At 40.0% G+C, this 27,328-nt stretch overlaps 1 protein-coding gene and 1 pseudogene across 2 annotated transcripts; one reads left to right on the top strand and one right to left on the bottom strand.

Moving 5' to 3' along the window:
- LOC129829949 (NAD kinase-like) overlaps nucleotides 1–16,605 on the top strand; it is a 38,725-nt pseudogene extending 22,120 nt beyond the window's left edge.
- On the bottom strand, nucleotides 13,045–27,141 carry LOC129829950 (uncharacterized). Of its 2 annotated transcripts, none has more exons than XM_055892006.1 (9): nucleotides 26,945–27,141; nucleotides 25,359–25,455; nucleotides 24,867–25,038; nucleotides 24,479–24,627; nucleotides 24,049–24,225; nucleotides 21,872–21,988; nucleotides 21,558–21,644; nucleotides 21,304–21,451; nucleotides 13,045–13,953 (listed from the first exon to the last, which is right to left on the bottom strand). In XM_055892006.1, exons 1-9 carry the CDS (start codon nucleotides 26,956–26,958, stop codon nucleotides 13,949–13,951), a joined length of 966 nt encoding a protein of 321 aa, XP_055747981.1. In that variant the 5' UTR covers nucleotides 26,959–27,141; the 3' UTR covers nucleotides 13,045–13,948. The 2 variants fall into 2 exon arrangements, with proteins under 2 accessions (XP_055747981.1, XP_055747980.1); XM_055892005.1 differs by lacking the exon at nucleotides 13,045–13,953 and adding an exon at nucleotides 16,779–19,092.
- Nucleotides 27,142–27,328: the final 187 nt, after the last annotated feature.

The raw sequence follows: 27,328 nt of genomic DNA, 5'->3' as shown, positions 1-27,328 counted from the left end.
TAAGGACATTACATCAAAGTTGGATCAGCCTGTAGTGTGGTTTTCCACTTTAATTTTGAGTGTGACTCCAAATCCAGACCTCCATGGGTTGATACATTTGATTTCCATTGATAATTTGTGTGTGTTTTGTTGTCAGCACATTCAACTATGTATAGAAAAAAGTATTTAATAAGAATAGTTCATTCATTCAGATCTAGGATGTGTTATTTTAGTGTTCCCTTTATTTTTTTGAGCAGTGTATATTCTACTTCATTTTCTATCTGAATATGTTTTCCCATCCCGGCATGGTGTCCCATGTTGACTCCAATGCTTCCCATAGTTATGTCAAGTTGGCTGTTCTTGTTGCAGTTCTTGACAAAAACCAGTGCGTCTGGCACCTACTATCATAACCTGTTCAAAGATACTTAAGTATTTTGTCTTTCCCATTCACACTCTGAATCGCATACATATATAATCCATGTCTCAAGGTTTAACAATCCTTCTTTAACCTGTCTCCTCCCCTTCATCTACACTGATTTGAAGTAGATTTAACAAGTGACATCAATGAGGGATCATAGCTTTCACCTGGATTCACCTGGTCAGTCTATGTCATGGAAAGAGCAGGTGTTCTTAATGTTTTGGACACTCAGTGTAGTGTATCTGTCATTATAATGAAGAGCAGTCTTTACAGGTGCATCAAAGCAGGGACCGAGAGACTGAAAAACAGCTTCTATCTCAAGGCCATCAGACTGTTAAACAGCCACCACTAACATTGAGTGGCTGCTGCCATACATGTGAAAAATGTATTACTAGCCACTTTAAACAATGCCACTTAATATAATGTTTACATACCCTACATTACTCATCGCATATGTATATACTGTACTCGATACCATCTACTGCATCTTGCCAATGCCGTTCTGTACCATCCCTCATTCATATATCTTTATGTACATATTCTTCATCCCTTTACACTGTGTATAAGGTAGCTGTTGTGAAATTGTTAGGTTAGATTACTCGTTGGTTATTACTGCATTGTCGGAACTAGAAGCACAAGCATTTCGCTACATTCGCATTAACATCTGCTAACCATGTGTATGTGAAAAATAAAATTTGATTTGATTTAACAGGCACTCATTTTAGGATGTTCTTTTCTGTTATGTAGCAAAAGATTTGTTTACAATTTGTTTCATTGTAAAACTCTTCTAAAATGTGTCTCTTTTAATACATTCATGGACGTTTTTTTATTCGACAAAGCAGTATGGGGTAGTTATTTTTTTTTTACTGTATATGCCCTAGCAAAAATGTTATAATACTCATTGAATAATATATAACAAACAATTCATAGTACTTATTCCTCATATCAAGGAAGTGTAATCCATCTGTAATGGTCCTATGTATGTAATGTTCTCAGATTAACTACTTTTAGGTAGGACTAACCCGGGAAAGTCCACTTGAACATTGTTCTATAACATCTTAACACAGCCAGCCAATGAGAGAGTTGTCTTCCCTTAAAGGGGAAGGTCTGTAATTGTTGTAGGCGGGGCTGGCGATGATGTCATTCTATCAGGTCTGTTTTAAGATGAGTGAGAGGTTTGGGTCATCGTCAGAATGCAGAGTAGAGATTTAGAGTTAATATTTACACAAGACAATCCAGGAAGAAGTAGTGACAACTGTGGCTTTTTCTGGTGGTTTGATGAAGGATAGATATTGAAGGCAGCTTATGGGAAGACTATCAACAGAATTGAACTTCAGTGGTGAGATCTGCATTAGGTGGTTAAATATAACTTGAATTAACCACTGGATTTTTTAAAGAATGCTTTAGGCACACAGAAACTGTACAGAGCAAAATGAGTTGTTTTGCTTTAGATAGTGGAATCGGTAGACTGAAGAGCAGGTAGCTAGGCATAACCAAGCACAGTCAGTCAGTGCTCTCACCCATCTCTGCTTGAAGAAGCATCACATGCAGACAGCAATGAAATTCAACCAGTGTGTGCAACCGCAAGCTCCGGAGAACAGCGACAACAAAGTGTGGAAATGGTGAGAATATTCTCGCTCTGTCTTTCTTTCTCTTCGGCTGACAGGCTTTCTCAATAGGAACATGGCTTTACCAGTAATGTTTGATGAGTGAAGTACTAACCTGCATCGTCCTGTATTGTTAGCATAGTGAATGTGTTTTTTTCCTTTTGCTTTTGGTTTGTCATTAGGTGACATTAGGACCTGAAAGACTTATACCTGTGTATTAGTATCTATGGTATGTACAGATAGTATCCATCTGTAGAGTATATATGGTCATATGGGCATGATTTTACTCTCATTTGTAAACAGTGGAATTTAAAATGAGAAGTACTATTCCTAGATGGCTGGCTGTAGGTTGAGGTTATTATGAGTGACTGCTATTTGTAACTAAATGAGCCATACCACTGACAAAACACAGGCACATTGTGACATTGTCCATATTTGGTCTTTGTAATGAAACAGGGACGAGGGTTTTGCCTACCTGTTTAGCCAGACTTTCTCCAATGGGGGCAGGGGTGTGGGTGAGGGTTTGCCTGTTCTGATATTGGCTTATAACATAGGCTAATTGTGTGCTCACTGCTCACATATGTCACACAAACAAATTCCATGTTTTTACAAAGTACTTTTCGTAAAGCCCAATGTTACGTTTTGTAAAGATGTTTTCTCATGTATCAGAACTTTAGCATCTTTTTTTATTTTGTTCCAATTGTAGCCTATTCCTGTATGGAATTGTAATTTGTGGCCTTTCGTGAATAGAGGTACATTCAGAGTTGGGTTGTGTCATGAGTCATGAGTTGGGTTGTGTCTTCGGTCTGTAATGGTTTGACACAAGCCCCCACCTCACCCCATGAGCAGTAATGACTGTGGTGCACTGCACACACCCTCTCTGGCTAACACAGAGGACTCAGTTGTTGACAATAAACAGATACACATTTAGAAAGTCAGATACAACATATTGAAACCTTGATTTATAATGAAAGATGATCCTCCAAGTACACACTACCACTAATCTCAGCAACAAAGAATCTCACGTAAACTACTCAAATCCACAAGAGATTAATAATTTATTTTACCTTTATTTAACTAGGCAAGTTAGTTAAGAACAAATTCTTATTTTCATTGACGGCCTAGGAACAGTGGGTTACCTGCCTTGTTCAGGGGCAGAACCACAGATGTTTACCTTGTCAGCTCAGTGATTCGATTTTGCAACCTTTCGGTTACTAGTCCAACGCTCTAACCACTAGGCTACCTGCCGCCCCAACATCCTCAAAATATTGCCAGATTGTACATTTGCGTACTACCATACCCCAAAAGAGATGATGGGGAATATGAAAATGTTGTTTCTCTCCGAAGGATTTATAGATCTGGCAACCCAAGTTGATGTAATGTCAATCTTGCACTTATCTGGCAACCCAAGTTGACATGTCAGTGTTTTACATACAGTAGACTTATTTCAAGGATATGGAAATCCAAGTTTAGGTTATTTACATTTGTCATTTAGCAGACACTCTTATCCAGAGTGACTTACAATAAGTAGTGAGTTGTCACGATCGTGTGGCGGATTAACGGACCAAAACGCAGCAGTTGGAAAATAAGCCATCTTCCTTTTATTATGAAGAAGGCAAGAAACGAAACAAAACACTGACACACTATACAAAACAAGAAAACGACCGTGAAGCTACAAACGTTGTGCACATACATACAGGCTACAAACGTTCTACATAGACACCTACCCACAACCAATGAGAGCCTATGGCTACCCTAAATAAGGCTCCCAATCAGAGACAACCGAAATCAGCTGTCTCTAATTGGGAACTCATTCAGGTAACCATAGACTCTCCTAGATAACTAACCAACATAGACAACGCTAGACATCTACACTCAACACAAAACCATATACTACACCCAACACCAACAAAACATAAACATTCCCCATGTCACACCCTGACCTAACTAAAATAATAAAGAAAACAAAGAATACTAAGGCCAGGGCGTGACATGAGTGCATAAATGTGACCGACCGGCTCGATTCGGTCTTATGTAGCAACTTTTGAAATTGTGTTTTTTACATTTTACTTTTTACAAAGTATAAAGTTAGCTAGAAAATGGTATATCATACACTAAAGTTGAGGAACAATGGGAAAGTAATTACGTTTTGAAAGTTGTAAACTTGTAACCTCACTTTTGAGAAAATGGCCTTTGTATGTTTTGGTACACCTACTGCAGACCTCTTCTTTGTCTATACCCATTCAGCATCATTCACACCCTCTTAAGCTTTAGCCCCACCCATCTCTTTAAGGGTTGATCCGAGCATTCTGTCCTAACAGCAGCAGTCAAGCACCCAAGCTAACTGGCTAATGTTTGCTAGCTTGCTAGCTACTTCCAGACACAAATGAGAGAACAGCTCACTCTGACCATTTTACTCGCCCTAGCAGAGCTGGTTAGGCTGTTTTTATGTTATCCAGAGCAGAACTCTGCTGCTGGCAACAATTTACGCTTTTTTGCCAACGTTTACTGACACCGGCCATATTCAACGGGTGTTGAGTGTTCGTAAATTCATCAGTTATTCTGCGGTTATTCTGCGCACTGGCATACTCAGACGAAAGTGCTCTGAAATCCGAGTAGATAGCGAGAGTGAATTTACCAGCTATGTCTATCAACTGTTTTCGCAGTGACATCATTAACAGTCTATTGAAATGGTTACTTGCATAGTGGAGTATTTTGTTACTACATGTAGCTAGCTAGCTAAACAATGAACCATAATCGCAACTCACGACATTACTGCCCTACATGAATCTGCAGCTAACTAACCAAACAGGTTCAATGTTAGCTTGCTAACATTAGGCTATAACTTGCAAAGCAAATGGCTCTGACATACGAATAATATTACTACACAGATTATACACGTAACATTAGCTAGCAAACCAGACAGCTAACGTTAGCTAGCTAGCTAACAGTACACTTTATCTTGAAATGAAAATGACTTTTCTGACAAATGTGTAATATCTGAAAATGTATACATGGATGTACGCTTCTCCCTCTCTCACAGATGCCATGGTTGCCCTTAGTTTGAAGATGTAATCCAGAGACAGGGGTTTTCTCCATCTCCTTAGCTATCATACTCTAACTCCACTGTTTCAAAACTCGTTCCTCCAAGTGGAGAGCAACACTTATGCAGTTCTACTATGCGATATATCTTTAAAAAAAAAGCCGCGTCAGACAGGATTACCTACACATACTGACCAGCTCAAATAGACCGACTCGTGCTACATGACAGACCAATCCGAACTCATCTCGGCATGTCCAGCCCACTCATTTTCTCAGCCAATCATGGCTAGCTGGAAGGTTGCTGACTTTTCTGTGGCTAAACCAACTAGGCTCGTAATTTAACAATTGTATTCATATTTACAGATGGCATACAAGTTTGTTATTAAGGCACATAAAAGTTCACATGTTCCAGAAGGCATTCCTGCCAAAAAACGCATTTAGATTTTTTTTTTAAGTTTACGTTCAAATGGCTCTCCTGTGAAGTAGTGACGCACGACATATGCCTAGTTTCCTGAAACTAGTCACAAATTGTTTTACTTTTCGTCCCTGTGGGAATCGAATCCACAACCCTGACGTTGCAAGCGGCAAGCTCTACCAACTGAGCCACACGGGAACTGTGTCTCTTTTACAGTGTCAGTCTTATGGTACCTTGTTTTTTTGTACATTGTTACAACACTGTATATATTTAATATGACACTCGTAATGTCTTTATTGTTTTGAAACTTCTGTATGTGTAATGTTTACTGTTAATTCGTTTTGTTTGTTTCACTTTTGTGTATTGTCTACCTCATTTGCTTTGGCAATGTTAACACATGTTTCCCATGCCAATAAAGCCCCTTGAATTGAATTGAATTGAATTGAATTGGTACCAGAAGCCAAACAATAATAGATTAAGCAGTGGTGTGTAATCTAGTAAACTGGTGTTATCATGTGTGGTCCATCTCTTGTATTTGTACTGTTGTATTACTGTTTTAACACATTTTGTATGTAAAACAAACCTCTGTTTCAACAGAAAGAGTATCTCATCCTTAACAGTATCTCAAAATAACAATTTGATATTGTACAAGGACTACAAACTACAGCCCAACTCTGGTTTTCCCTCAATTAGGCTACTTTGTATGAAGGCCTACAGATTAGTTTTTGTTTTAATCGACCATTTGAGTTTCAAGTTAAGGTCACGTGTAACCAGCTCACAAAGTCGACAAGGACTGCTAGAGCTAATCGCATGCATTATGTAAAAATTACAAGTAGCCTTACTTTTAATGAATGATGACAAAATGCACATTCTACCACTGTATCTGTATGCTCTGTCAACTAACACTATTCCACAAACCCCTCGAAAATGTACATGACACTGGAGATTACGTCTGGACGATACTTGTAGCGCGATACTCGTTAGTATCGTGGCAAGGAAACAATACACGAGCGGAGTTAACTTCTTTGGGAAAACAGCCAGAATGTTGGGAACAAACATAATTATGTTGACATCCAGTGTCACATTAATTTATTTTCCAAGCTTTAGCACACAATATTTTATATAGAGCCGTTTTTTAAAAGGACTAAAGAGTTCGGTCTGCTTCATGTTTTAATTTTTGCCATGGAAAAAATATTGTGATACTGGTATCGTCACAGTCCTAATGGAAATTTGAAACAAGTACAACAGTGGAAGTTGACAAGAAAAATACTTATGACACTAGAGCGTTTCAACGTGTCGCCTTCATCAGGGTGTTATTCCTGCACCTTGGTTGGAATGTGAGGTCACTGTGATGTGTTTATATAAATGTATGGTCCCTTCTTGACCCTGCTGAATTCTGAGGCTGCCAGTGTTACTAGACTAAGCCCCAGTCAATAATAGGATAGGTATTAAGCAGCTCTGCATCTTATCAAACTGGTAAAAACAAACAGTATGAAGGAACACTGAGCCAACAACCACAAGAGCTCAAAACATTTCTACTGAGAGCTCACCATGCCCAAACCAGAAATGTTCAATAGCCGCAAAGTTTACAGGCTACAGTAGTGAGAAACCATGGGAGAATTACAACTATGTTTATTCACCTCAAAATGTCAAGAAGGACTATGACTCGTGTAAAACTACAGTTCTTCGCTGTAGGTTTACAAATGGTGCTCCATCAAAATTGAATAATTTTTTTATTACGGAAAAACAGCTCTTTGTTGCTGCAATCCCTTTGATCAAATGATGAGTGATTCAAATGTACAATTCATTATTACTCTTAAAAAAGGTATTGATTACCTGTGGTCTTTCTTTCTCACCACTCAGGCACATTCAGGACCCAGCCAGCCAGAGACTGACGTGGAACAAGCCTCCCAAAAGTGTCCTTGTCATTAAGAAGATCCAGGATGCCAGTCTACTGCAGCCTTTCAAAGAGCTCTGTGTGTTTCTCACAGAGGTAGGACATTTGTACTTTTTGCAGTGACCCACAGTGTGCAGAGGCTCTCTAGTCTCAAATTATAGCTACCTGCACCTTAGCGGCCTTGATGGGTGTGTGTAGTTCAGTTTCATTAGAAAGTCTGCCATTAAGTCCTTAAAAACAGAAATATTAGTGACTGAGAATATATTTTAAAAAATGAATAATTGTATACTTACACCTTACAAGAAAGTAAAGCTGCTTGTAAACTGTACAGTCTGAATATTCTTTCGACCTATTAGTCTTCTAAAGGGTAATATGAAAGTATTAGCATTACCAGGGTTCACACAAGGTGCTAGAGGTGGTTAAAGTACTTGAATTTGGCACTCTGATATTCAAATACTGGAATAACTTGAAAATCAGACATTTTCTCATGTTGGTACTTGAAAGGTACTTGAATTAAAATGAGGAGAACAGAAAATTATGAAATATGTTATTGGTCTTGCAAATTAATTTCCAGGCAGACTACCAAATTTAATTTCCTCACGTGTTTTGTGTTCTGGTTGCCTGGCGAGCTCGCTAATTTCATCCACACTGCCACTCAGCCAGGCAGGTACAGAACTGACTGATTAGGCGCCGCCAAACGTCACATCAATAGCTAGAATGCTGGGCAAATGTAGAATTTTTAAAAATGGGTTTACCAAACCCAACAAGGGATGTAGTGGAGGGTAAATGCTGTTTATGCACGGTTTTATTTGTGAATTTGCGTTTACTCAACCTTTTTATTTGGTTAATTATCGTTTCCCCACTTATTATTGCATTCCCAGCATTGATGAACGCTCAGAAGGCTTCTTCATCTGAGTTCAAATCACGCATTACTCTGCGAACGAGTGGAATCATGAATGATTCATGTATGCTCGTTATGTTTTCCTGCTCCCCCGAATTTTCCATGTTAGCAGCGCATTCATTCATTCACCACTCTTTCCAATGGGAAACTCCGCCCACGACATAGGCCGAGAGGTGAAACAAACTACCTCAGCCCAGATCTACAGCGGCAAGTAGCAGAGAGATGCCGCTGACAGTGGGAATTCTTTTAACATCCCTCGACTCCTGCCGTGTCAACAGACAAACCCCACACAAACCCACCCTGACTCTCGGAGAATGAGTGTACAACTGGTAAATAGTCACTGATATTTCAGTCAGAAGTCTAGCTAGCTAGGTTGCTCAAGGGCTCTGGCTATTAACCAAGTACTGTAGCTAGCTATAACGATGACGTTAGTAGTACAGTGGTTCCCAAACTCATTAAGAACTTGTTTATCTTCAAATGGGTATAGAATACACAATTTTAGAGTCAACTAAGGGCCTTTTACACTGTCAGAATTCACTTTCATTATGGGCTGGCCTGTGGGACCTAACATTTTGTGAAATTTAAAGACAATTTAAATATAAAGACAATTTAATATTATGCATACTGAACAAAAATATGAACACAAAATGCAACAATTTCAAAGATTTTACTTAGTTACAGTTCATATAAGGAAATCAGTCAACACCATCAGTCCTCATGTAAATAAGTAGTGAAACACATATTATTTGAGTAGAACTTGTAAGGTATTGATGAATAGTAAGTTAGTGTTTTTTTCATGAGGTTGTGGTGATATATTGCCATCTGGTGGCAACTAGAAACAATTGCATAATAGGAACTATTATAAATTGATTGTCCTTGAAAACAAATATTTGTGCTTGAAAAAGCACTTGAAGGTCCTTGAATTTTTAAACATTTATTGTTTTACCTTTTATTTAACTAGGCAAGTCCGTTAAGAACAAATTCTTATTTACAATTACGACCTACCCCGGCCAAACCCTCCCCTGACCCGGACAACGCTGGGCCAATTGTGCACCGCCCCATGGGACTCCCGATCACGGCCAGTTGTGATACAGCCCGGGATAAAACCAGGGTCTTTAGTGATGCCTCTAGCACTGCGATGCAGTGCCTTAGACAGCTGCGCCACTCGGGAGCCCCAAAATTTGACTTGCATTACAATCTGTACAAACCCTGCATTACATGTGCATGTTGCTAATGCATATGTTTATACTTGTGCGTTGTTCTACCAGAAAAACATGATTGTTTACGTGGAGAGGAAGGTTCTGGCGGACCTAGCCATCCAGGCCGATGAGAGCTTTGCATCCGTCATCCAGAAGTTCTGCACCTTCAGAGAAGGTGAGGAGACCATTAGAGGACTGGGTCGTATTCATTAGTGCACAAAGTAGCCCTTTTTTTCAACCAAAAAACTAAAATGCATTATCTTATGGGAGAAGTTTAGGTAGTCCCTACATTTATTTTGTCCGTTTTCTTCCATTTGGTGCCTAGTGAATACAATCATGAAGGATGATAGATTGATCTGATTGAATCTATGTAGCTAGTGATGTAGGATCTTAATTTGAACCAGTATGCTACAGCAGGAAAATAATCCTGCAGCAACAGGAACTGTGAATTATTATGTGGATTATAATTAATTTATTATTTTGTAGGGGTTAATACATTTTTGTTAGGGAAAATCAAGTCTGAAATTGGAAATGAGAGATTTTAGAAGCCTTTTTAAAACTCAAATGCATTACAAGTTTGCATTTTCTGCTTTGCAGGAAAATTCTCAGCAACAAAAGTGACTGTTGTGTCAATGTCAGGATTGTCTATGAAACTCTCACTTGAAGTAGTATAGCTTTCTCTTACGGACTTGAACCTAATGTGTTTGTATGCACACCGCAGATCTCGATGACATTTCCAATCGAGTAGACTTCATCATCTGTCTTGGTGGAGATGGGACCTTACTTTACGCATCGTCACTCTTCCAGGTATACATTTACTATTCATTCACTTCTCCAAGTCAAGTAAACATACTCATTTGTCAGTTTTTGAATATACTGTGAATTGTAGTAAAATAAATATTGATTGTGCTTGTTTCCATAGCTTGCTTGTGTGTGTATGTGCTGATGTGTTTTTTCAGAAGAGTGTTCCACCTGTTATGGCCTTCCACCTGGGTTCTCTGGGCTTCCTCACGCCTTTCAACTTTGACACATACCAGTCTCAGATCACCCAAATCATTGAGGGTACGTCTTTAGGCTTGGCCTTACCCAATTTCAACAACAGAAGCCTTACTCTCTTATCTGTATGCTGGTGGCTGTTTACACGGCACACGTTGTGCTACAGTTATCATTTCTAGCTGCTAGGTTCACATTTACATTTTACATGCTACTCTTAGTTAAACAAAAGTTTGTGTGTCTGCTGAGCAGGTAACGCCACCATCATCCTGCGCAGTCGCCTGCGAGTGGTGAAGGAGAGCCGAGAGAAGAAGGCCCGGGTGGACGAGAAGGGCATCATCATGACAAACGGAGACAGCGAGGGCAGCCGCAAAGCCATGCAGTACCAGGTGAGCGCTACACAGTACACCGGACTGGTATGTTACCCCAGTATTATGGTTAGTACCACAATAGGCTCCTAGCATCATGATGACGTGGAACATCTCAGTCAAAGGACTCATTGTCTTTATTCTGGCAATGTTCCCACTGTCACAGGCCTGACCTCAGATCCCAGCGGCATGATAAAATACCAGAAAGGTCTAAATGTACAACCTGTTTTGGGGATTGTAGGGTGGCAGCAATCCTTCAGGTCTAGTTTCACTTCCTCCTTACATGGATTTGTTTCACTGCTTTTCTGTAGTTCTAGCAATGCACCCTATGTGCTTCTATTTTGGCCTGGTGCTATCATCTATCATAGGGTTGATGTGTGTGGGCTATGTGGGGTGTTTGAGTTTTGATCGTAGTTCCTTCTGCATTGTCATCATACACACAGTCCCTGCTTCCTACTGAGTGGGCATTAACAAGTCATAACATAGGGCTGGGTTCAAAAAGTATTCCCAAAGTAACTACCAACATGGCTAGTGGAGTATCTCTGGTTAACATGACTCTGGGTTTCCTGGTCCAACAGGTGCTGAATGAGGTGGTGGTGGACAGAGGCCCGTCCTCCTACCTTTCCAACGTGGACCTCTTCTTAGACGGACACCTCATCACCACGGTACAGGGAGACGGTGAGTAGTAAACCCCTCAACCTGCTGCTACTGGGTTAAAGGACATGTTTTACCCCATCGGTATGGCCGATTAATTAGGGCTGACTTCAACATTTTATAACAATCTGTAATCGGCCTTTTTGGACGCCGATTATGGCCGATTACATTGCAATCCACGAGGAGACTTCATGTCAGGTAATATTTAGACTTAGGGTTCCCACCCGTTCTATAAAATACGTAACGGTTCCTTATTTTACTGAAAGAATAAACGTTTTGTTTTCTAAATTATAGTTTCCCGGATTTGACCATATTAATGACCAAAGGCTCGTATTTCTGTGTGTTTATTATATTATAATTAAGTATATGATTTGATATTTGATAGAGCAGTCTGACTGAGCGGTGGTAGGCAGCAGCAGGCTCGTAAGCATTCATTCAAACAGCAGCTCTTAGCAATGCTTGAAGCACAGCGCTGTTTATGACTTCAAGCCTATCAACTCCCGAGATTAGGCTGGCAATACTAAAGTGTCTATAAGAACATCCAATAGTCAAAGGTATATGAAATACAAATGGTATAGAGAGAAATAGTCCTATAATTCCTATAATAACTACAACCTAAAACTTTTTAACTGGGAATATTGAAGGCTCATGTTAAAAGGAACCACCAGCTTTCATATGTTCTCATGTTCTGAGCAAGGAATTTAAACGTGAGCTTTTTTTACGTGGCACATATTGCACTTCTACTTTCTTCTCCAACACTGTTTTTCCATTACTTAAACCAAATTGAACATGTTTCATTATTTATTTGAGACTAAATTGATTTTATGTATGTGTTATATTAAGTTAAAATAAGTGTTCATTGTTCATTCAGTATTGTTGTAATTGTCATTTATTACAAATATATATAAAAATCGTCCGATTAATCGGTATTGGATTTTTTTGGTCCTCCAAGTATCGGTGTTGAAAAATCAAAATCGGTTGACCTCTAGTTTAGATGCTGTAACTGGTCGTTATACTGTGATGTTTATACGACTGCTTACTGCTTGTGTACAAGACACGAGGGATAAATCAAATACAAACATGGTACTGATGTTCTATTAGTGGTGCATACTGTTGCAGCTCACCTTGTTGGTAGATTTGGCTGAGATGGCAAAGTTTAGTCTTTGCTTTGCTATCTGTCCTTCACTACTTCCTAGTAACTCCCTTTCTGGAAGCCTCTCAGAATGTCAGAAGTATTTCCGTTGTCATGGGGATGGTTTACTGTGTTTTGGAACTTCTTTTAGCTTGTTGTTGGTGTTTTTAGGCTTGGGTGTTGGTGGTGTAGCGGTCAAAGTAGTGTCTGTCTCAGACTGTGTTTGTGTTGTGTCAGGTGTGATCGTCTCGACTCCCACCGGCAGCACTGCGTACGCGGTAGCAGCCGGAGCCTCCATGATCCACCCCAACGTGTCGGCCATCATGATCACCCCCATATGCCCCCACTCACTGTCCTTCAGACCCATAGTGGTGCCTGCTGGGGTGGAACTCAAGGTAAACACACACAAATGCACATTCATACACACACATGCGTTCACCATACTGTCATTATCCATTTACTGCTCCTCTCCACAAGACATTAGCATTTACTTCTCCTCTCCAGAAAATTTGTATTGAACAGTACACAAAGGTAACCAATGACCAGTCTGACACACAGCTAGCACAATGCGTACTCTTTCAGTCACTGGTGATGCATGGCAATGTGGACATTGCTTATAATACACACACTCACATTTACTGCTAGACTTTTGTTGTCTTTGACTGGTCGTTCATCTGGATTCCTATCTTCTGCTCCGTCTGTCACGCACAGATCATGCTGTCACGTGACTCCAGGAATACGGCCTGGGTGTCATTCGATGGGAGGAAGAGACAAGAGATCTGCCATGGAGACAAGTGCGTGACCTTTTGACCACTCAGTCATCGCAACCTCCCCCCTAGTCAAAATACCACCAAACAAAAGCTGATAAACATGGAAGATAGCCTGATGAACTCAACCCAAAGCTCATCTAACTCCCGCAAGGTGCCTGAATACACAGACAGTACCAGTTATATAATTATATTGACCAGTTTCATGTACTCGAGACAAAAATGTCACATCACATGATGTTCTGTAGATGATCACATGATGTTTCCTTTATGCAGCCAGAGATAATTATCTTCCTTGTCGCTGAAATGCTGGCAGCCCATTGATATACCAGTAACAGAGGACTCCTTTTAGGAAGTTAGTCAGCCAGTTTCAAGTGTCTCTTTCATCATTGTTTGGGGGGGATTGCGAATACCTTGCATGCCTCCCACTCATACCTGATTGACTGTGACGTTTGCTCTTTTGTCTTTCTCTCTCTTTTTATCTCCAGCATTACCATCACTACTTCCTGCTTCCCCGTTCCCTCCATCTGTTTCCGGGATCCCGTGAACGACTGGTTCGAGAGCCTGGCACAATGTTTACACTGGAATGTGAGAAAAAAGCAGAACTACCTTAGCTCCAAGGAGGACGTGCTCTGACGCCAACAACCTCACCGTGACACCATTCTCATAGTACACCATTTTGGGTGCGTTCCAGATGCACAGATTCTGCGCAGTTCTTCAAAAATCAAATCTGATCTTTACAATACCTGGGCAAGTGTTTAACATACCACGGCAAAATGATATAGCGATCCTATATCTGGAACGCACCCTTTGACTTCAGTTGGATTCCATCAGGCCAATTTGCAACCAACATCCTCCAGAGATGAATTTGTTTTGGTTCTAGATCATCCCTTACTGTTAAGAATTTCACACCCTTTTAAAAAGATTGTTGAAATGGTCTTTGTATGCCAACAACCAGATTGTCTCATGTCTGACTGAAAACAATCCAGGTTAAAGTTAACCTGTCAGACAAAGTAATACTGAGCTACGGATCAACCCCAAGCTCCTCAACATATAACACAGATATAATGACTGTTGTCAGTGGGGACGTTTATCAAGAACCAATGTTCTTGGGGATATGGAGTTGAAATTGTATTTTATAGTAATGATTGACGTTTTGATACAATCCCTAAAAGAAAATGTATTATTACTATTTCAGGAATAGCAGAATAATTGCTTCTACTCTGCAATAATGAACTAAATGTATAGATTGTGCCTTAAACTGGTAAATATTATATTATCATAATCAATTAAGGTTTACATAACTTTCATTTTCTTAAATCGGATTTACATCTTAGTGCAGGTGTAACATAACCATATCTTCAGTATTCCTCATATTCAAGCTTCTCAAATGGCTTGTACAAATGTTAATCTTACATTAATGTTGCGTATCTTAACTACTCTGTCTTCAACAACAACGCTGTGGTGTCTGACTGTGTGTAATGTCAAGAGTATGGCACAAACATTAAGAACTGAAGTCCATTCCAGGTGAGATGAGATCACAACCTGATGTCTTCATAGCCTTTCACTATAAAGCCATAGCTCTACTATGTCATTCGTTTCAGAGTCAAGTGGGATGCTTAAGGTGATTCCATTGTTTACAATCAAAGTGATTGTGAGTCTACAGGGTTTTTACCACCCCAGGTTTTTGAGATTTTATTTTATTATTATTATTATTTTTTGCTTTAGACATGGGAGGCCAGGTAGGTGGAATTTAGTCCATCAATGATATTGAATAATTAGCTCAGTTGGTGAGGTAATGAGTAGATTCTTGTGTAGTGTCTGGATGGACCTAAACCATGCCGTGCCACTCCAGGACCAGGGTTGTCAACCCCTGACCTATGGTGTCTGACTTATTGCAGTATGCTGAGAGATTGAAGGCATTCAGATTATACGAGTTAGTTGCTGCCTTACCAAATGAGACCGCAACACTCACCCCGCTTATTGACAAGCTCTGAAATACCGACTTGATAAAATATGGTTTGAGGGTTTTTCTTCTATCTTACAGACAAATTATAGTGTATGAGTTTACTACGTACATTGTGTGTTGGATTGGCAAGTGAAATTTCCCCTGATGGAAAAACTGGTCTAAGCACTGTGGATACCAGCGCACCACACTCTGCAAGAGGACCAGGTAAATCTAGGCAATTAATCATTCCTTATTTTCTAATTTATGATGCTTGATATATTTATTAACCAGTTTACACTATCATTGCTGAAATATAAATCTCTGGTACATTTTTGTATATTGATATGTATATGATTAGTACAGTAAGTCAGTTTCACTATATTATCTATTTTCTCAAAGTAGAAAAACAAATGTCCTCTATCAATGGAATTTGGAGTGGAGTCTTTTCAAGTTAATGGCAGTCCCTTCAGTTGTTAGGGAGATATAGTTTGGAAACATCTGGAAGAAATCCATTTGTCTTTGTATGCTACTATACTTTATTTTTCAGAGAGTACAGTGTATTCTCTCCTGAAGTAAAGGCAGTTGTGAACTTTGCCTTACAAACCAGTAACACTGAAATCATGCAAATCATATAAACTTCCCCCAATGTGATATCTTTGCGGGACCTTTTGGATGAAGGACCTTATTCCTATTGTTCTTTCTATGTCAGTTATTCTCTAAGTGCTTCTCACTTTTAACTTTGTTTTGTAGAATTCTAGAACTCTGAGAGCCTATCACTTTGTAAATATTGTTTCTGAAATATTCTATTTTTCCAGAGCACTTTAATAAACAAAGAGAGGCAATCTATTGTCAGTACGTGTTCATTTTCAATTGGTTTGGTATTATTTAGTGATCCTTGTTGAAACATTAATATGCTGTATTTTGGTCATCCAATTAATTTTACCCCTTTTATGTGTGTCCAGGAACAAAGAAAAATGTAACCCACAATTTGAGGAAGTAATATCTTTCACAGCAGTGCACTTCTCTTCCTGCATTTTTTAATTTTTTATTAAGCAACAAAGGAGTTTACTGCAATTACTAAATAGATAATCATGTGTTAACTGGCTTTCAGCATTGTGAGCAACTTTTAATCAATATAAAGACTATTACATTTCTAACAGTGCATTTAAAATGGAAATGTCGAGTAGTTAATACATAGTAATATAATAATGAGCCAATTAATTGTTGTGTTCATTTTTTTGTTTGGTGATACCTTGTTGAAATATTAAAATGCTGCGTTATTGTTTTTCATGCATGTCGAAGCCAGATTAATTTGACCCCTCTTTCTGTGAGTGACCGAGAACAAGGAAAAAGACAGCATAACATGCTTTATTACTTATTGAATATTTGAGGAAGTATGGTCTTTCCCAGCAGTTCATTTCTCTTCCTAAATTATAATTAAGGAGTTTACTGCAACACTTATTTCGATATTTTATTGAGAACCTGCAGTTTACAAAAACACGATAATGGGTTGTCAACAAATCAAAAGTGCAGCGAAAACCTATAAAGATAATGTTCACTGTCTTTCAACAACGATTAATGATAGATTAAAAATGATTTCAAACTAAGATATTTTGTGTAGCGCATAGACAATGGACATATCAATAGATAGGAATATACTACTGTATATGAAATTATAAATATTGTTCACCAAAACAGAAATCTAAAAAGTTAGCAGTATAAAACCTCTCAAATAAACAATTTCATAGACAGGGCACAATTTCCAATGGATGTATTAAAATACCACTGAATATTGTCTACTTTTGTTTACTTTAAATAATAAGGTGAAAGTTATAATCCATTAATGATTATGGTAAAAGCAAAGTACCCTAAAAAGACAATTGTTGTACAGAATATCTGCATTGATTTACATACAGTAGCTGTTTCAGAAGTTAGATTGTGCATTTGGCCTTGTAAACTGGTTCTCAACACTCCAAAGAACTTAACATCTCACTGTACGTGTTGTAGGCACATTAAAGGGTAAGCATTATCCGACTTACTGAGATGAATCCTCTAGAAGTAGGCAAAATGTGATAAACGTAACAGACTCACATAAATTAATCAGTGGTGCTCATCAGCTATTATAAAATAATTCGTTTACAGTGTTTTGCAACTTATAGGGCCTTCGGAAAGTATTCAGACCCCTTGACTTTTTCCACATTTTGTTATGTTACAGCCTTGTTCTAAACTTGACTAAATGTCTCCCCCCTCAATCTACACACAATACCCTATAATGATAAAGGAAAAACTGGTTATTTTTTTATATTTTTTTAAAAATTGAAATGTAACATTTACATAAATATTCAGACTCTTTACTCAGTATTTTGTTAAACCACCTTTGGCAGCAATTACAGCCTCGAGTCTTCTTGGCACACTTGTATTTGGGGAGTTTCTGGATGGGGAGCGACACTGCACAGCTATTTTCAGGTTCCGACAGAGATGTTAGATCGGGTTCAAGTCCGGGCTCTGGCTGGGCCACTCAAGGACATTCAGAGTTGTCCCGAAGCCACTCCTGCGTTGTCCTGGCTGTGTGCTTAGGGTCGTTGTCCTGTTGGAAGGTGAACCTTCACCCCAGTCTGAGGTACTGAGCACTCTGGAGCAGGTTTTCATCAAGGATCTCTCTGTACTTTGCTCCGTTCATCTTTGCCTTGATCCTGACTAGTCTCCCACTCCCTGCCACTGAAAAACAACATGGTGTCAGGTTTCTTCCAGAAGTGATGCTTGGCATTCAGGCCAAAGAGTTCAATCTTCGTTTCATCAGACCAGATAATCTTGTTTTTCATGATCTGAGAGTTTTTATGTGCCTTTTGGCAAATTCCAAGCAGGCTGTCATGTGCCTTTTTCTGAGGAATGGCTTCCGTCTGGCCCCTCTACCATAAAGGCCTGATTGGTAGAGTGCTGCAGAGATGGTTGTCTTTCTGGAACGTTCTCCCATTTCCACAGAGGAACTCTAGAGCTCTGTCAGAGTGAGCATCGTGTTCTTGGTCACCTCCCTGACCAAGGCCCTTCTCCCCGATTGCTCATTTTGGCCGGTCAGCCAACTTCTTCCATTTAAGAATGATGGCCAGTGTGTTCTTGGGGACCTTCAAGGCTGAAGACATTTTTTGGTACCCTTCCCCAGATCTGTGTCTCGACACAATCCTGTCTCGGAGCTGTACAGACAATTCCTTCGACCTCATGGCTTGGTTTTTGCTCTGACATGCACTGTCAACTGTGGGACCTTATCTAGACAGGAGTGTGCCTTTCCAAATCCAAATTTACCACATGTGGACTCCAATCTAGTTGTAGAAAAATCAAGGTTGCTCAATTTCGAGTCTTATAGCAAAGGGTCTGAATAATTATGTAAATACGGTGTTTATTTTTTATAAATTAGCAAACATTTCTAAAAACCTGTTACGCTTTGTCATTATGGGGGTATTGTGTGTAGATTGCTGAGGATTTTTATTTAACCCATTTTAGAATAAGGCTGTAACATAACAAAATGTGGAAAAAGTAAAGGGGTCTGAATACTTTCCGAAGGCACTGTATGTCTGTCACTTGCAGTGAAATCATCTTCATAAAAACAGACCGGTCCAATGCCCATTTGAGTGCATTTCCCTCTATTTCCTAACTTCAAACATTGGTCAGAACCAGAGAGTTGTTACAACATTTTGAAATTGTTGCTTATCCATCCTGTGTAACCGTAGCCACTTCCTTCTCATGACGGCACTTTACTGCTTGTCCGATGAAAACACTGGAGAGCGAGAGAGAGAGACATTAAAGTACCCTGGTTAGCTAGTCTCATACCCTTTACAGACAGATTTACGGTATGTTGCCTTCTAAATGTATCAGGCAATGTTTTTTAGAACCTAATTCACATAGTCCCATTTATTTATTTTATGTCCTAAGAAACATAAGACTAATAAAATGTCTTTTAGAAATAATAGAATGGCACATTTAGAGTTTAATTATGTTACTGGTCTGGGTAGCCTATAGGCTACATGGCTGTGCCATGCACATAAACTCTATAGTTATTTTGTTCATTAACACTGCATGGTCAAGCCGACGTCTGCATTGGCTGTACAGCATTTACGGTGATGAAGCCTCTAAAGAAGTCAGGGCATTCATGCTTCGCAGAGCTGTTGTCAAGGAAGTTTGTTTTATTCAGGACCTCCCGCCCCACCTACAGTCAACCAATCATGTCAATGCCGGAGCTATACGGAGTCCTCCGCATTGTTAAAACATTTGGGTAGCGCACGGTAATCCGGTATGAGCTCGATTTGGCCTCTGCAAGGCTACAGGGGCTCTGCAGTTGCATCACGCCCTCTGTACAGAGCCTCCGGATCGCATCACTAGAGCAAGCATAAATTGGCTTTACAGTGGTTCCTCCTTTAAAAGTTGCAGTATTCTATGGCACATTATTTAAGTGTGAATCACTGTTACCATTAATGCTAGTTAGTGCTATCTTTGAGAAGCATTTGATAGACTTCAATAATGGCTGTACTAGGGAATGCGGGCACGAGGGAGATCGGGGTTCAATTCCCCGACGGGGAGGAAGGAGTAGGCTGTCCTTGTAAATAAGAGTTTGTTCTTAACTGATTCCATATGTGTTATTTCATAGTTGTGATGCCTTCACTATTACTCTACAATGTAGAAAATAGTAAAAATACAGAAAAACCCTTGAATGAGTAGGTGTGTCCAAACTTTTGACTGGTACTTGCTTAATATTATGGTGTTTCTATTCCAAGAAAAACAAAAGACCCTCTGGGTTTCTGTTAGGATGGAACGGAAAATATGGCGCTGTACAATGTGACAGTCAGGAGTACAGTCCTGGGCTATTTAGCTAAAGAATCCCCGTGTCGTGCAGGCAGGGCACGCGGGGGCCCGGGGTTCAATTCCCCGATGGGGAGGAAGGAGTAGGCTGTCCTTGTAAATAAGAATTTGTTCTTAACTGACTTGCCTAGTTAAAATAAAGGTTACACTAAGAGCATAACATTTCTACACCCTAATTTTCTAATTATAGTCTAACCAATACCCAAACGGAGATTCAGTGAAAATAAGTCTCATTGATTTATTAAGACCAGTCCCCATGCTTGTCTCAGAGCAGTGCAAAACTGTGCTAAAATAGTTGTAGGCTATTGCTTCAAATCCTATTGATTCTAACTTCAATACGCTCTTTAAATAAGACCTACACAACTTTTAACAGCACATTACTCAACACTAGTGGAGACTCATGTCGCATACGGTAGGCCTACAGTATGACGTGACTCTCCGCCAATAATTACATATAGAGGACTGGAGGATATTTCTGATATTTATTCCCATAGTAATTCGTTATGGATCCATAACTAAATAAACGTCGGCATTTTGAAAAAGTATTTTTATAATTGAAAGCATAAAGATGCCATTATTAGTTACAATGTTTTAGTTTGAACGTGCAGACGGGCACTAGGAACAGAACAGCGGGAGCGGAGCGTTTCCCTAGTCAGCCCAATTATTAGTGCAATGCCCCTTAAAGTGTTGCCAGTGTGGCGGGGTGGGAATGTGATAAAAGAAATAAAAGATTAATTAAATCATTCTCTACTATTATTCTGACATTTCACATTCTTAAAATAAAGTGGTGATCCTAACTGACCTAAGACAGGGAATTTTTTACTAGGATTAAATGTCAGGAATTGTGAAAAACTGAGTTTAAATGTATTTGGCTAAGGTGTATGTAAACTTCCGACTTCAACTGTAGTTGAAGGTCTGTTTCATGATTTCAGTCAGACATTCTTGGAATGACTGTTTTACTGTGCCCATAACAAAAATGTGTTCATACAAATGCTCCTTCAATGTGTCAAAACATTTTTTGGAATGTTTGTGTCGTCTATGAGCCTTGTTCTAGTCTAGCCTGAGTATATTGACTCCTGGTAAACATACGGTGGAACAGGTGAAGGAAAAATACAGGTAGTAATCTACTCACTCCTCTCCCTCAGGCCCTGGCCGAAGCTGCGCGCCAATCGGAAGAGAGACCAGAAAAGCACGCCTTTGATCAGCACTGAGATCCCCGCTCCAGTCACAGCAGCAGCCTCCAGTGTATACGTCTTGTCCTGCCCCCAGTGTACACTGATCTGAAATCAGAAGACCACATGAAGTCCATCTCAGAGCAACCATTCACCATACTTTCCCTAAAGATCTGATTTGAGATCAGTTCAACCACTAGCTTTCACAGCTCACCCTGTACATCAGGTACACGAAGTAGGCCACCTCCGGCACATTCAGAAGGACAAAGACCCAAACCAGCAGCTTGGCTTCTTTTAAAACCTGGAACAAAGGACAGATAAACCTGTTTTACATGATGTATGCGCTTCATAGGTGCTTACAGGCTAAAAATTATTTCCACCATCCTTTATTCAATTAAGTTCACATACTTTATGCGTGTAGTATTTCATTGTGATTTATGTTCTATTCTTTACATACTGTTATGCACATGTGCAGTGCACACTAATTATTAAATTGCATATTTTATTCTCTTGATACTTGTTACTCACTGCGATAGCCCCCATGGCTGCGGTAAGGCAAGCCCAGACCACTCCAAAGCCCAGGATGATGCTGTTCGTGAAGGACATGGTTGTACCTGACGTCATAATCAGTATGCAAAGGCACAGCTGACCGAGAAACAGAAAAACCAGCCACAGATTATACCAACTATAAATCTAGTACAGCTCCATCCCAAAGTCCCTGATGTATGAATGGCCCTGATATAAAGGACCACCTTTAGAGCACCTTAAATTCAATTTCAGGCAAACTCTGCTGCATCATTCATTGAATCAAATGGCTCATTCATAACAAAACCCACTGATATTGTCAACTACTTTAATTATTTTTTTCATTTGTAAGATTAGCAAACTTAGGCATGACATGTAAACAACAAATTCTGAACCAACACATCAATGCATAACTGACCAAATTATGAAAGAAGCATTATAATTTTGAATTCTGTAAAGTTAGTGAGGGCGAGGAGAAAAAAAAGGTCTATCAACAATGACAAGCTATTGGGTCTGACAACTTGGATGGAAAATGATGGAGGATGATAGCGGACTATATTGCCACCTCTTCAATCTAAGCCCTCAGACCTGGACGGAAGTAATAAAGTAAAGTAATTCCGCTACCCAAGAACAGCAAGGCACCCTTTACTGGCTCAAACAGCTGACCAATCAACCGGTTGCGAACCCTTAGTAAACTTTCGGAAAAAATTGTTTGACCAGATAAAATGCTATATCATAGTAAACAAATTAACAACTGATTTTTAGTATGCTTATAGGGAACGGCACTCAACATGTACAGCATCTACACAAATGACTGATGATTGGCTGAAAGAAATTGATAAGATTGTTGGAGCTGTTTTGTTAGACTTCAGTGCAGCTTTTGACATTGTCGATCGTAATCTGCTGTTGAACTTTACATCCCCTGCTATATTGTGATCGAGAGTTCTATCTAACAGAAACCAGAGGGTGATTTTTAATGGAAGCCTCTCCAACAATCAATGTAGAGTCGGGCATTCCCCAGAGTAGCTGTTTAGGCGCTTTACTTTTTTCAGTCTTTCCTACTGACCTGGCACTGAGTAAAGCCTGTGTGTCTATGTATGCTGATGACTCAACGTTATGCACGTCAGCTACCACAGCAAGTAAAATCACTGCAACACTTAACAAAGACCTGCAGTCGGTTTTAGAATGGGTGACAAGTAATAAGCTAGTCCTAAATATTTCTAAAATTAAAAGCAATATATTCAGGACAAATCATTCACTAAAACCTAAACTAAATTGCGTAATGAAGAATGTGGAAATTGAGCAAGTTGAGCAGAGTAAACTGCTTGGTGTAACCCTGGATTGTAAACTTTCATGGTCAAAACATACTGATGTAATGGTAGCTAAGATAGGGAGAAAGCACTGCTTTCTTGGCATTGCTATCAACAAAACAAGTCTTACAAGCTCGAGTGGTTGAACCTGGACTACTGCCCAGCCATATCGTCAAGCGCTACAAAGAGGGACAAAGGCAAATTACAGTTGGCCCAGCACAAAGCAGCATGGCCGGCCCTTAAATGTACACAGAGAGCTAACATCAATGACATGCATGTCAATCTCTCCTGGCTCGAAGTAGAGGAGAGTGACTGCATCACTACTTGTCTTTGTGAGAGGTATGTACATGTTGAAAGCAGCAAGCTGTCTGTTTAAACTACTAGCACACAGCTCAGACACCCATGCATACCCCACAAGACATGCCACCAGTGGTCTCTTCACAGTCCCCAAGTCCAGAACAGACTCTGGAAAACGCACAGTACTTCACAGAACCTCTAAATGGAAATCTATTCCACATCAAGTAACATGCAAGGTTTCAGGTTTAAAACACGAACTCACTCTACACACACGCTTGTATGGTGATATTAGAAATGTATTGTAGATATGTACTGGTGTAATTATGTTATATGTACTGTTATATTTTAGCCTTAATTTGTTTGGACCCCAGGAATAGGAGCTGCTGCCTTGGCAGCAGCTAATATGGATCCTTATAAATACAAAAAAAATACCCTGAAGGCAATCATACATATCTGCACCAAAGATGCTCAATGTCAAGGCAACACAACGTGTTAGAATGACGCCATCTGTCGGAAGAAAATGGTTGTCCTGTGTCAGTGATGTATTATGACACATGTGGAATGTGGCGGTACCTGGGCCTGTAGGTCAAAGGTGACCATGGAGAAGCACAGGTTGATCAGGAAGTACTGCTCCTGGAAGCTCTCCAGAGCTCCGCCCACCCGGAAGGCCATCATGTTGGGCCTTTGGATGAGCAGAGTGGCGCACAGGACATGGACCACGCCCACACACAGGATGCACACAAACCGCACCTACCACACAAGCACACACACTGATTCACTACTGCAGCTACTCAAACAGCACCTGTGACATAAGCACATGCACAATCATGTTCCGTAGGGAGAATATGTTTTTAAACGGGGAGGTAGTACCTGAACATGTCCAATGAGAACACAGATTGTTGTTTTCTGTTTCAAAACACTTTGCTATGGTATACCGTACTGAACATGACCCTGAGTTAGACATAGGAGTTGGTTTAATTTTGTCGGTCCACATGCAGCATACCAGAAGCAAGTCCTTTCTATCCTGGACAGGGAGCACCATGAAGTTGACCACAGAGCGCATCATGACCACCAACACACTGAGGACAAACACTATCAACTCCTGCCTGTTCTCCTGCAGGATGCCCCTGGTGATGTAGTATATGCAGAACACTGGAGAAACATAAAGAAGACTGTGTGTGATACAGTATTGGTGTAGGCGGCATAATCAGGATTTAACCATAGAACACAATGCTGACATGGGGCGATCAGAATTGGGGATTACATTTCTTTTCTCTGAACTTTTCATAATGTGTTCATGTCTGGACACAGTAAGGAGTTGGCTCTCTGTTGATTACATCATTAGTTAACAATCTGTTGCTATTGCCACTAATGTAAGACATGCCACTTACAAATTCCAACCAGTTGGATGAGAGATACAGTGAAGTCGTCCTCATAGCTGTACGTTGCCATGCTTTGCCTGTAGATGTTTGTCAGTGTGAGGGCCAATAGTGCCAGTAGAGAGGCGATGGTGAAGCAGAAGTAAAGCTTCACCAAGCATGACAGCTCTGACCAAGGCTTTATCTGTGGGGAGGAGAAACCAAGCATATAACCTTTCTTTACACAGACACCTAGGGCCCTATTCAATCAAAACGGGTGCAAATTTCTGAGTAAGACAAAGGAACCATCTTCTTATGCTGTGAACATGTAGCCTACATTCTTATTCATGTGATAAGAGAAACATGTTTACAGAGTTGAGTGACACAAAAAGGAACTTTTCTACAGTGCAGGAAGAATGTTGAACTGAATAGGACTCTGGTTCCCAATTCAAGCAACAGCTAGAACAGATAAATGTGACAATGTCTACTCTGTGTATAAGGAGAACAATTGGGATGTATACTGACCGGGCCACATGGCGTTGGGATCAGTTCCTGGTGCCTTGGTCTCAGGTTTGGGGATGGGAGATCTGAGCCCTCCCACGGCTGATTGCTCAACAGTGGACTGAAATAGAAATATATGTGGATATTAGTTACCACGCAAGATGGTAATAGGTTCAAATGTATATTGAATGGCTGATATACACATAATAATTTGTCATATTCATTGATCCATGACGAGATATAGGTAACTACCAAAATAAAGGAAACCAACATAAAAGTGTCTTAATAGGGTGTTGGGCCATCACGAGCCAGAACAGCTTCAATACACCTTGGCATAGATTATATTTTCTATTTTTTAAATGTATTTAACTAGTCAAGTCAGTTAAGAACAAATTCTTATTTACAATGACAGCCTACCGGGGAACAGTGGGTTAACTGCCTTGTTCTGGGGTAGAACGACAGATTTTTACCTTGTCAGCTCGGGGATTCGATCCAGCAACCTTTCGGTTACTCTCCCAACACTCTAACCACTAGGCTACCTGCCACCCCTCAAGTGTCTGGAACTCTATTGGGGGGATGTGACACCATTATTCCATGAGAAATTCCATTATTTTGTGTTTTTTTGATTGTGGTGGAAAATGCCGTTTCAGGCACCGCTTCAGAATGTGTTCAATTGGGTTGAGATCTGGTGACAGACAGCCATGGCATAGGGTTTACGAGATATGGTTTGGAAAACGTACCTAAATGTAGTGATGGGATATGCCACTGTACTCCAAATTGTACCTTTATCCACACTGATACATAGAGAAGATTGAAATACTGCTAGTTTTCCCAGACAACTGCCCTTTTGTCAGGACACACTTTTCACGCCACTTCAATACAAAGTGATTTTCGTAGCAGGTTAAAAGAGCATTTTCACTAACCCTAACCCTTTTCCTAACCTGCTATGAAAAAGTCACTTCGGTATCGAAGTCGGATTAAGAGAGCCACCGCAGCCATTTTGGAATGGCAGTATCAGCACCTTTGTTGTTCAATGCAACGTGCCATTCAATAATGGCTGCTGTGACTACTGCTAGCTAGCATGAGGATGAAAAGGTCAGTTTTCCGGGAAAACTAGCAGTATTTCAATCTTCTCGATGGAGCTGTGTGGACAAAGGTACAATTTGGAGTACAGTGGCATATCCCATCCCTGTAGTGAGGTACGTATTCTGACCTATATATTGCACCTGCTCCAAGTGTCTTAAGCCGCTATCAAGTCATGTCTGAAACTTGAGACCTCAGATTAAAATTAACTGAAGTTGTTTGTGTGTAGACCTTCCCATTGGTTGATTCTGATACTTCATAAATGGGAAACTCGGGATCTGACTCTAACCCCCTAAATGAGCAAATCGGAAATGCCCAAGTTTCTGACATGGCATTAATGTAACCAGGACTGAGTTCGGACCCCAGTTCAGCTCAGTGTAAACAAGCGTAACGGTAGAGTCGGTATCTTCTGGCAATGGACATACCAAACGAAATAATGTTGGAAACGGAACTCAAATCACACCCTGTCACTAAACGAACACTACATCGATGATTGTAATTCTGTTAAGTCGCGCTCATAAACTCACCGTATCTCTTCCATTTTTAAGTGAAACAGTAACTAGATAATCGTGTTCTTGATGTTTCTACATCTCAGCAAGCAAGCCCACATTGGCTGCTAAATTCAAACGTTTTCACGCCACATATTTTTTTAGTTTTAATGGCGGTGTGCAAACCATAACGCCACAGTTCCGCTTACAATTGTATATGTCTGACGTCTTTCTGAGGTGTATTCAGCATGCATAACATGCACGTACTTGTTTGAAAACGGGTCCAGTCAATATCATAACAATAGTCAATAGTGAATGTTTTAGAACAGGGATGGTGCTGAACACTGTACGATGATTTGTTTAGTTTTATTTAGCACAACGACTTAAAATACACTTTGCATTCGCAAACCAGTAAAGATTTGC

The sequence above is a fragment of the Salvelinus fontinalis genome, chromosome 31 (genome assembly GCF_029448725.1).
Source record: "Salvelinus fontinalis isolate EN_2023a chromosome 31, ASM2944872v1, whole genome shotgun sequence".
Lineage (NCBI taxonomy): Eukaryota > Metazoa > Chordata > Actinopteri > Salmoniformes > Salmonidae > Salvelinus > Salvelinus fontinalis.
Note: the sequence above shows the minus strand (reverse complement) of the source record. Positions and strands in the feature narration are given on the sequence as shown.

Coding starts and splice junctions, on each gene's coding strand:
- LOC129829950 (XM_055892005.1), bottom strand. Junction 21,452..21,557: donor TCGTGTACCTGATGTACAGG/GTGAGCTGTGAA, acceptor TTCTGATTTCAG/ATCAGTGTACACTGGGGGCA. Junction 19,093..21,303: donor CCAGGGCCTGAGGGAGAGGA/GTGAGTAGATTA, acceptor CTCGCTCTCCAG/TGTTTTCATCGGACAAGCAG.